This window comes from Nelumbo nucifera, chromosome 7, assembly GCF_055504915.1.
Source record: "Nelumbo nucifera cultivar China Antique chromosome 7, China Antique-T2T, whole genome shotgun sequence".
Lineage (NCBI taxonomy): Eukaryota > Viridiplantae > Streptophyta > Magnoliopsida > Proteales > Nelumbonaceae > Nelumbo > Nelumbo nucifera.
The window spans coordinates 26,802,306-26,813,162 of record NC_142655.1 but is presented as its reverse complement, the minus strand read 5'-3'; the positions used below and the strand labels follow the sequence as shown (position 1 = coordinate 26,813,162).

The 10,857-nt window shown below is 37.8% G+C and overlaps 1 protein-coding gene across 4 annotated transcripts; it reads left to right on the top strand.

The window, feature by feature from the left end:
* The first annotated feature begins 3,413 nt into the window (after positions 1-3,413).
* Positions 3,414-10,307, top strand: LOC104593410 (uncharacterized). Of its 4 annotated transcripts, XM_088892082.1 has the most exons (4): positions 3,414-3,871; positions 4,234-4,477; positions 8,754-9,088; positions 9,705-10,307. In XM_088892082.1, the coding sequence occupies exons 3-4, from the start codon at positions 8,785-8,787 to the stop codon at positions 9,941-9,943; spliced, it is 543 nt and encodes a 180-aa protein (XP_088748208.1). In that variant the 5' UTR covers positions 3,414-3,871; positions 4,234-4,477; positions 8,754-8,784; the 3' UTR covers positions 9,944-10,307. The 4 variants fall into 4 exon arrangements, with proteins under 4 accessions (XP_088748208.1, XP_010251528.1, XP_010251525.1 ...); XM_010253226.3 differs by lacking the exon at positions 4,234-4,477 and having other exon boundaries at positions 3,448-3,871; XM_010253223.3 differs by lacking the exon at positions 3,414-3,871 and having other exon boundaries at positions 3,893-5,421.
* Positions 10,308-10,857: the final 550 nt, after the last annotated feature.

The window sequence follows — 10,857 nt, the reverse complement described above, 5'->3', positions numbered from 1 at the left end:
AAACCTATGTGTTTCACCTCAAGTCTTAAGCCTTTTAAAACAATTCTCCCTAGAAACAAGTTGGAATATGCATATGGAATAGTAAGCCTCGAGCAACTTCAGTCACATGTCTATTTTTCTACTCAACCACTCTATTTTGTTGGAGAATATAACTATACAAACTTTGATGAATTATTCCCCTCTCTTCAAGGAAGGCCTGTAAGTTCTTTTCAAAGTATTCTTTTGCATTGTTAGATCTTATCATTTTGATCTTCTTCTCAAATTGTATCTTGATCATATGAAAGAAATTTTGAATAATTGAAAGAACTTCATCCCTGCTTTTCATTAGGTATAGCCAAGTGCATCAAGAATAATTATCAATGAAGAAAATAAAATACTTGTATCCTCCAATGCAAGTAATAGAATATGGACCCATACATTGGAATGTACCAAATGAAAAGCAACATTATTTCTGTTATTGGCAAAATATGTATTTCTACATTGTTTTGATAGATGACAACTTTACATTGAGGGATCAAACTTAACACAAGCTGATACAGAGTAAGAAATAAAAATTTATAAAACCAAAAGACACATGTCTAGACAACAATACCACAATTTCAAAAGACTCAAATTTTCATTATGACAAGAATCAATTTGGCACAATAGTCCTTGCTTAGGGGCTTAGTCAAAAGGGTAGACTCCATTTACTTCATGTCAACTTCCAATTGTCTTTCCCATATTTAGGTCCTAAAAAACACAATGAGAGGAAAATGTTACAGAACAATTATGAAATTTTGTAAGGGACTTAATGGATAAGAGATTTTATGCAATTGAGGAACATGAAGACAGAATTCAAGGAAAGATTAGGTGTAACCTTTACTTCACCTATCCATGACATTGGAGTCTGAGATCCATTTGCTACAACAATCTTACTTTTTTCAATAGTTAACTTTAAAGTAGGAAGGCATACTAGTCATATGTGCACTAGCTCCAAAATCAACAACATGGGAGCTAGAAGATGAAAGGTGACAAGCAAATGCAATACCCATTTTAGCAAAAGAGGTGAATTAAGAGGATCATAAGCTTATCCATCACATCAGAGGAGTCATGTGGAAAAAGTTGGATACCAATAGTCTAACGACTATCACCACTAATTATAGCTAGATGAGGTTTCTTCCCTATTTTAAACTTTACACTTGTTCTTGGTGTGCAAGGTTTTTAAAAACGAACTAGAAACAGAATCGGTCAGGGGACAGGTTTCCAGTTAAGCGGTTCAACCGTCTGGGTCAAACGGTTCAACCTGTGATGTCATAAATAAATTAAAAATAAAAATATATTTATAAATAACAAAAAATAGCATAAAATTAAATGAAAACAGAAAAAATTCAGAAAAAATATAGAATTAATGACTTTTGGGGAATTGATGAATTTTTTAGGAGATTGACAAGTCCAAACTTTTTGGGGGAATTGATGACTTCAGTTGATGATTCTTAACAAGGCCAGAGGAGCAATGGCGTTTCCCTTTTCTTTTTACCTAGGGTGAATTTCTAGAATGAGGAGATTGACAAGTTCAAACTTTTTGGGGAATTGATGACTTCAGCTGATGATTCTTAACAAGGCAAGAGGAGCAATGTCGTTTTCCTTTTCATTTTACCTAGGGTGGATTTCTAGAATGAGGAGATTGACAAGTTCAAACTTTTTGGGGAATTGATGATTCTTAACAAGGCCAGAGGAGCAATGTCATTTTCCTTCTTTTTACCTAGGGTGAATTTCTAGAATGAGGAGATGAGATTGAAGAGAAATAGGCTTCATTTTCTATTATCTTTATCTATCAATTGTAAGAAAAATAGGCTTCAGGTCCTTCACCAGTTCACTGCCGCTAATGGTGGTGTGGCAGTGGCTTGCCGCCGATGGGCTCGGGCTTGGTCGCAGGTGATTGCCACTGCAAGTGCTGCTGGAAGCTTGCAACTATTATTGCCGCTAGAAAGTAGAAACCCCCGCAAAATCGTCGCTGCGAAATCACCTGCTACTGCAAAATCAATGACCGCCACTGCAAGTCGGTCGTCAGACCTGTTACTGCCGCAACTGTTATTGCTAGAGGGCTGGACCTACTGCAAAATCAACGCTGTCGTCGTAGATGAAGTTCATCGCCGTCACCAATCACCGTGAATCGTCGTCAGTCGCTGTGTATTGCCGTCAGACGCCGTAGGTGCGGCCGCCACAGGTGGTTAGTTGGGTGTGAGGGCTGAGAGGAGGGAAGGGTTAGAGCGAAAATGGAGTCATTGTAAGATTTGGGGTTGGGGATATGGTAGTCATTTAATTTTTTTTTATTAAATCAGCGAAAATAAAAAATTATAACCCACGAATCGTTATCTAGGTCGAACGGTTTAGCGGTTTGACCGCCCTGTCAACGGTTTTTTGACTTTTTTAAAGTTTTTTAAGGAATTACCGGTTTATAATATAACTGAACCTAGGGGACTGACTGATTACCGGTTTTTCCAATCCGGTCCGATTTTGAAAACTATGTTGGTGTGTATAAACTTCTTGCTATATTCACACACCACTTAATAGTGTTTTTAGTTGTAATGGCCCAAGCAGAATGGAGAATAGTAATGCAGGCATTGAATATTCAATGGCCCAATCCCTTCAAATCAAGAGAATGAAAGTCTTTATTGATGCAGCTGCCATAGTAAACGAGTTAAACGCGGTACTGCGGTAGACAATTATACCAAGTGGATGGATAAAGCATTTTTTGCTATGTTAAGCTGGTGGCATCATCTTTTGAAGTTAGTTATATATCCAGCAAAATGACACTGTGTTAGCTCATACCATGACATATAAATATAATACTAAAGAGAAATGTTTGTACATGTATAATCCTAACTGGGATCTCCTCACAGAGTGCTTGACATTACAGCCACATCTTAGTGTATATTGGAGACATCTCCTATGAATAATACCGAATAAGAATAAGAGATGTTTTCAATGTGTGGTTGGAATATGATGTGAAATTGGTGTGAGGAGAAAACCCGAGTTTGTATAATCCTTCACTTTGCATGAAACACTCCGATATCTATCTCCTAATGAAACTGGATCTGCTCCTCACACCTGACGTCTTACAGGCGCCTCACACGTATATTCTATCATGTATTAGGAACATCTCCCGTAGTTGTTGGTTATTATTCATGGGAGATGTTTCCAATGCATGATGGATGTGTCTGTGAGGAGCAGATTCGATCACCTCCAAATGGTGATGTAACGGTGATGTCTCTTCTTGGTTGTAAGTTTGTTCTAAAGTAATGGGTGAATTGCTTTAGGGTCTGTTTGATTGTTGAAAAAGGGATGAGAAAAAGGAATATTTTCGAATTATTCTCCATTTTTTGTATTTGTTTACCGGTAAATAATGTTTTAGGACAAAAAACAAGAGGAACGCGGGATCTCAAAATCAAGTGAGCAGGGTCGCACGAGGTGAGAAAAGAAAACGCTAAGAAAATTATTCGGGCTTTGTGAGAGCAAGAAGTCGATTATCTTCTCTCTCCACCACTACATCTTCTTCCTGTTATCAGCACCTCTATGACCGCCGATCATCACCATATCCTCCTCCAGCATTCTAACCATAACCTCCTCTCTGTTCGCTCATTCGCCCTGCTGCTGAGCGTCGCCACCGGAAGCGCCGCCTCTGTATTGAACCCCCATTCCACGCCCTCCGCCGAGACCCTAACGCACCACGCCTGCGTCCCGACCCTAAATCACCATTGCAGAGCATAACAGAAGAGGGAGACCGACCTTACTCCTCCCAATCGCCGCCGGATGCGGACGCGGGCGAGCGACCTTACCAAAATCAAAAGCAAAGAGAAGAGGGTCTCGATACAGCCCGCCATGCGATGGCGTAAGTGGCCAACAACGCTTCAGCCCTTTTTCTCAGTCTCAAGTCCAGAAATTGATGAGAAGCCCGCGAGCCACAAGGAAGAAAGATGCATCTCTTCGCTATCCTCCTTCTTTTCTCAATTGCACTGGAAAGCGACCAGTCGACCACTTCCTTGTTCCCTCTTCTCTGCTTGTTCACTTTTCGTTCCTTAATTACAAGCCAGCATTTTCAGTTGGGCTTTCATTTAATTTCTTCAATTTCTAGCGCTCTCCCTCTACTTCTTAAATCTTTCAGTTGGGATTTCTCTTTCCCTTCCCTTTTAAGCCTGTTCATCTCCCTCTGATTTCTCTGCTTCATTCTCTCCTCTGTTTTGAGTGTTTCAGGGTCTGGGCTTTGAAGGGTCTCTGCTTTTTCTACCATGGGGTGGTTCTTTAAGACCCAACGTGTCATCTACAAGCCTGTAGAGGAAGTTGATCTTAGCCCAGATAGCGATGAGGTTTATCTCCGGGCAAATGGGGTTTTAATCCCATCGCCTTTTCCTTGCTGTGTTATCGTTTGTTTCCTGTGCATGACAAATAATTCTGCGTTGTTACCATCAGGCTGTGAAGTTATTTAATTGTTGTGAGAGTGAGTACTAATGTTCGCAGTGCAAATTGATTAAAATTTTATCTGCAACTGGGTAGCAATTAATGGTTGTCCATGGTAGATGGGATGTAAGTAGAACTCTGTATTAGGAAGTCAATATCTAATTGTTCTGATTTCTTTTGTTCTGTCTCTTCTAATTACTGTTTTGGATATAAATTTTCACAATTGATGACTCCGAAAGAAAGGATTTTGAAATTATATTCATAATCTAGTACTGCAGTTCAGTACAATTTTCATTCCAGTTGAATAAAATCTATTCATCACAGGTCTTATTCCATTTCTGTGCTTCTGTCTTTAAATTTGCTAATGTCTGATATATGCTCTTGTTTTCAGTTAAAATCGTATTTGCTAAGTAAATTTTGGATTAATTATGTAATTAGAAATTGGTAGTTTGTTGAGAACCACCATTCTCCTATAAATTTTCTTGCAAAATAAATACTAGAAAGTGGATTTTCTAACAAAAATTTTTTTAGCAAACAAATACATTATAACTAACTAAGAAAATAAAATTTTCCTCTTCTCATCCCATCCTTTCTCAGTACAATTTTTTCGGCAATCAAACAAACCCTTAGCGTATATATGTAAAAGTTGTGTAGCAGGGCCCACCTTCGATCTCAATGTTCATCCAAAACTAGCTTTATTAGGTGAGCGACAAGTCGCAATCATTCGTAACCCACTATTTTAACCGTCCGATTAGAATAATCCGGAAAGCTGGAAGGAAATTGCACCGGTTGCTTCGGAGTTAAAGCTTCCGTGTTTCGTGTGTCAAACTGTCAACCTCCTATTCCCGGATTCTAGTTGAAACTTAATGGAAAGCTGTGTTTGATGCGCGTGGTGGGTTCGAAAATCGAAATTAATTTCTCCCTCCGTCTCTCCGGCTTTCACAATTTTCGCAACCTTCTCAGGAGTTTTCTGTGGGAAAATCGGTTAGCTCCTCCCCTCTCTCTCTAAAACTTTACTATGTTTTTATCTTTTTAACAATTTTTGCTCCTGCCCATGAGTTTTGAGGCTCTTGTGACAATTGAAATGTCATCTCCATAGGATTTTCCAACATGAATATTCCCTGGTTGGATGTTATAGATTGCATTGTTTAGAGATTGTTGATTAGGTTTTACTGATTGTTCCGTTTATCATTTCTTGTTTTCGCACTCTGGGATCAATAAAAATTGCATCCGTATTTTGGGCGTTTGCAATTGCTTTCTTTTGAGGAAGCTTCTTGCGTGTTAGCTTTTTGAGAAAAATTTGCTTTTCTATAGAAGAAGTTGTAGGAGATACGTTTTGGAATGTTTTGACAAAGGGAAAGATTCATTTGATTGATAAGCATGTGATAACTTAATATTGATTTTACAAATGAAACAATCAAAGCAAAGTTGGTGGTCTTTGGATTGGATCAATATGGGTTGGGGATCCATTTGCTTCAAAGGTAGGAATCTTTAGAAACCAGAGAGATGATCCTGTATTTGGTGGGACAATATGCCACCTGATAACAAACAGCCACGAAGGACTGGAGTTTAATCTTAAATATGATATTCCCTCATCGTTTTTGCATTGTTTGATTTCCCTTCTAGCAAGAACTAGGAAGGTAAAGAGAGCATTTATTCTTCACGAAGGGAATCCATGGAATATTTGAATTGCTTTCTCTTGTTCCTTTGGATTAGTTCTTAAATTCTTAAAGACAAGGTAAACAGTATGGAAATGGTTCACCATGAAACACAAGATAAAATTTGTTGCCTTTCTGTTTGTATTGCATGTGTTATACATACACCTGGCAATAATTGATGCATGTATCAAAATCCATGCAACAAAGACAATGTAATTAAAGCACGGTGTGATGGTGAATTTCTTGTCTTTCAACTTAAAGACCCAGTTACAAATCTTTGTATCAATGTTTTTAACCCATGGTTGAATCAAATGCTAGGACAGATTGACTTGTCACCTGACCTAATTTCTAGGCCTATTTCATCCCGAACCACTAGGGCTGTCAATGACCTAATTTCTAGGTCTATTTCACCCCAAACCACTAGGGCTGTCAAATCTAATTATCCCAGATTTGGATGTTAGAGCTTGCATCTGATTAATAATTGGATTGGATGTGGTAGAGCTTGCATCTGATTAATAATTGGATTGGATGTGGATTTAATCCCATTCAATCCGACTAAAATCCAAGTTTGATAAAAAATATTATTTTATATATATGTAGTATAATTGTTGTATATATACATAGATATTATATACAAATATATGAAGTTTATAACTAATAAATTAATATTTTATATTTATATACATTTTTTATATATGTATAAGCTAAAAATAAATAGTTTTTTAGAATTTTTTAATTTTTTTTTGATTTTAAACACAACAAGATGGATGCAGATTAAATCTGAATCCGGTCCGAGTCCGGCATTTCAGATTTAGATCCAAAGGTTTGATACTCGGATCAAATGTGGATGTAACTGAATCTGATTCTTTTACAGCCCTACAAATCACTTTAAAAAAAAAAAAAACGAAAAAAGACTTGGTCGACTACTTGATCACTTGACCTATTGAATCACTAACCCGTTTGATCCGGTCAATAGGTTACAAGTTAGACATTAGTTCTCTTTTTCTGTATTTTTTGTTTTCTTTGTATTTTTAGCCATTTCAATCATTAACAATAATTCTCATTTATCACACATATTTTCGTTTAATATTATGAATATATAATATTGGAGACATGCTCAATTTTTTTCTACAAATTATGTGAAAGTTAATATATTTCTATTTTTATTATTTGATTTATAACATCATAAGTCAACCTGTTTTACCTGGATGGTTGAATTGTTGGATCACCACTTGGTGGGAAATATGGTTTCAATCAGTATTTAAAACATTGACTTTTTATTTGTGTTTTCAACCCGTTGTCAAAGTGTCTGTCAGAATGGTCAACGCATCAGCTGACCGGGATTCAAGATCCATTTTAATACTAAACTTCTTGCCTACAGAAAATCATTTACTCAGTCAATGACCTGTTGACCCAACCAGTTGAAATGTTTGACCCAGTCAATAAGGTCACACATTTTTTTTTGGTAAAAATAAGGTCACAGGTTAGATAAAATTAAGTCTTATTTTATATTTTTATTTAATGTGATGAATATATATAGTATTATAGATTTGCCCACATTTTCTGAATCATTCTATACTTTTTTGTATTGTTATCTATTTTTGAATGCCTCTGGCATATATGCCTCAGGGCATTTTGGGGGTGCCTTGCCTGGAGACGCACCATCAAGCATACACCTCCCATGCCTTTTAAAACACTGAGTCATACTGTATTGTTTTCTTTGTACAACTTCAGTCTCTCCAGCTGAGTTGATTTGTAATAGGCCATTAAGAAAGATGGTGAACCATGGTTACAGCCCATTCAAGATTGCATGGTGCTAGCATTGTCAGTTCTTCAATCTTCATTGCATGAACTGGATCACAAGGGAGTGAAAGTGCAACAATTTCTTTAGAAAGCTCAGGGAGCAAGAGCTACTTGGTACTTCTGTGGTTTGGATTTAACAATGAGATATGCTCTTTTAGAAAAACAATCAATTCTTGTTCTTAGTCACCTTGGTTTTGGTCGGCGAACTAACTGTTTGTTTTTTACCATGTTTTTATTCTTCAGCAGTATATAAGTTCTCTGTGAATAAGTAATTCCACAATTTCTGGAGCAGTTCAATTGTCCACAATTTCTTAGTCCTCTGTTTTTTCTGTATTTCATCCTAGCTTTTATACAAGTTATACATTCAGCTAGAAAAATAGGCAATGCTTTCATTGAAATGGACCGCTCTTCCTCTATTATTACTTGTTTTCCCCTACCACTTACATTTATGCATTATCTGTTATTCCTCATGCCATATTTACCCATATTTACTTGACACATGCAGATAGGATGTTTTCATGACTTAAGTAAGATTCACCAGTTACCAGGGGAGAAAAAACCTTTTCCTGTTGAAACTAAGGAAAAGAATGTCAGTTGTATGTGGTCAAAATTGCAATGTACATTACCTTTTCCTACTTCTAGGAACTTCTTATGATTACTTGTGTGGTGATTGAGCATGCACCATTTGACATCTATAACATAATGCATTAGAATTTTGAAACTAGAAAGCAAACTGTGTTAACCAGAAGTGGCTTGAAAATATGTCATTATTAGTGATACTTGTCTCATTTGTTGCTGTTGATGCTATCTTCAATAGATCAAGTTTATTTGTCTAACAGATCTTTTTTCTATCAGTTTGTATAGCATCAATTTTACACTCAAGAAAATGGATGATAGAAAGGACAAGAATGGTAATGGGACAGAAGAAAGAGGGCTTTTTTCACACCTTGCTCATGGTCTTGCTGGACATCCTCCTGGACATTATCCACCATCACCATGGGCATATTCTCCACAAGGCTACCCCCCACAGGGCTACCCTCCACAGGGCTACCCTCCACAAGGCTATCCCCCACATGGATATCCTCCCCAAGGTTACCCACCACAAGGCTACCCACCAGCAGGATATCCTCCACCACCAGGTGCATACCCTCCAGCCGGTTATCCTGTTCCATCTGCTCCACATTATGGAGGTATGGTTGCAATGCCCTTACACCCAAAAGTTTTCTGTGAAAGGAGAGTTTTGTTGAATTGCATATTTCTTTTTTTTTGTGAGGATAGCATCCATGAAACGTAGAGAATAAATGGCCATTACCCAATGTTAGTCCTTGCTATCCAGGGTCTTGGGGTGAGTAGATTGGATATCAGAACTGATAATATGGTATTTAATAGATTTTAAACATTAGACGGGTGTCATACAGGATGATAAATTCTCAGTATGGCCTGTAAATGCTTGAGTGCTTCCTCATGGTAACAGCAAGAGAACCATTTAAGCCTCTTAAGAAAGTCCTTGCAATTTCTGTATTGGTTGCTAATGTTTACTTCTGCTTGCTTATGTGGTTTAGACCTATGAATTAATAGGAGGATTTAATGGATTCCATATACTGATACATGATGCACGTCAATCTTCTTGAGTACTTGTTGTCACTTGTCTGCAGAAGTTGAATGCAAGTCAAAAGCCTGCTTGTGAAATTATATACTCCTTTCCTTGATAGCTGCTTTGACTTGAGCTAAACAAATCAAAATCTGCATGTGAAACTATATGCCTTTGCTTTTGTTGTCCCCACATCATTAGGTCTTTATTTACAGGACCCAGTTCTAGCACGGGGGCATTGCTAGCTGGAGGTGCTGCTGCTGCTGCTGCCGTTTATGGAGCTCACCAGTTGTCACATGGTGCTCATCATCTGATGCATGGCCCCCATTATTTCCACGGTTTCCACAAGCATGGCAAGTTCAAGCACCATGGCAAGTTTTTTAAGCATGGAAAGTTCGGCAAACGCTGGAAACATGGGATGTTTGGAAAGCACAAGTTCATGAAGTGGAAGTAATCATCCTCTTTTAAGAGGGAGAAAACTTTGGCTGCCTATGTTCCACAGCCTGGGCTGCCAACAGGGCAGGTTACTTCACCGAGCAATGCATGCAGCAGCAGCAACACTGTTACACCAAACTTGTGTCAGCTAACGTGTTAAACAGGGAGAGCCCGGTTGACGGATCAGGCTGCTGAACTTGCACAGCCAAGTTTTTTTCTCTTGGAGGACTAACTGCACTAATGTTTGGTTGCTACTATTACTACAGATTCTGGGTTTTGAAACATTATCTCCTATTAAGGATTGTAATTACGAGTTTAACTTGTTACTATTGCTTTTCTATGGGATTTACTTGATTAAATAAACCAGCTATCCTTCCTTCCAAGCCTGATTTGCAGCACTGCTTTTTATTCCATGATTTGGGTTATCTATACATGAAGTTGGTGCTATTACTGCTCTATGACTTTGGGGTATGAATGAGATTGCCCTTGGAGAGCCAAAAATTTCTAAGCTACCAATGTGATTAGTTACTTCCGCTGGATGGTGGCGTGGAGTGGAACCCATTGGCCATATATGCACCTATGGGCTCCGAGATGTGCGCCTAATTGGGTATGACATTGATGAGGTGACATTTACATTGATTGTTCAACCAAAAGCACCAAAACCGACTTTGTTTAGCAAGATTTAAACAATAAAAAAAAAGTTTAGAATGACAATACATTTATGTTTATCATTCAACAAGACCAAGATCAATTCAGTGTCTTTCAATTATTTGCCACCCTATATTCATCAGACTCAACAGTCAGAAGTCTTGCATTGGTCAATACAGAAATATAAAATATAAATAAAACAAGTGAACAACCCATCCTGTTCTATCCATGTGAAATGATGTAGATGATCGATGAGACTTGAGAGCAGGGAACATCTGGATTGAA

Excerpts from the sequence above, each read along its gene's own strand:
- LOC104593410 (XM_010253223.3), top strand. The coding sequence starts at position 5,321 with ATGCGCGTGGTGGGTTCGAAAATCGAAATTAATTTCTCCCTCCGTCTC. Across the intron at positions 5,422-8,753 it reads AGTTTTCTGTGGGAAAATCG|TTTGTATAGCATCAATTTTA; the intron begins GTTAGCTCCTCC and ends TTTTTCTATCAG. Across the intron at positions 9,089-9,704 it reads ATCTGCTCCACATTATGGAG|GACCCAGTTCTAGCACGGGG; the intron begins GTATGGTTGCAA and ends CTTTATTTACAG.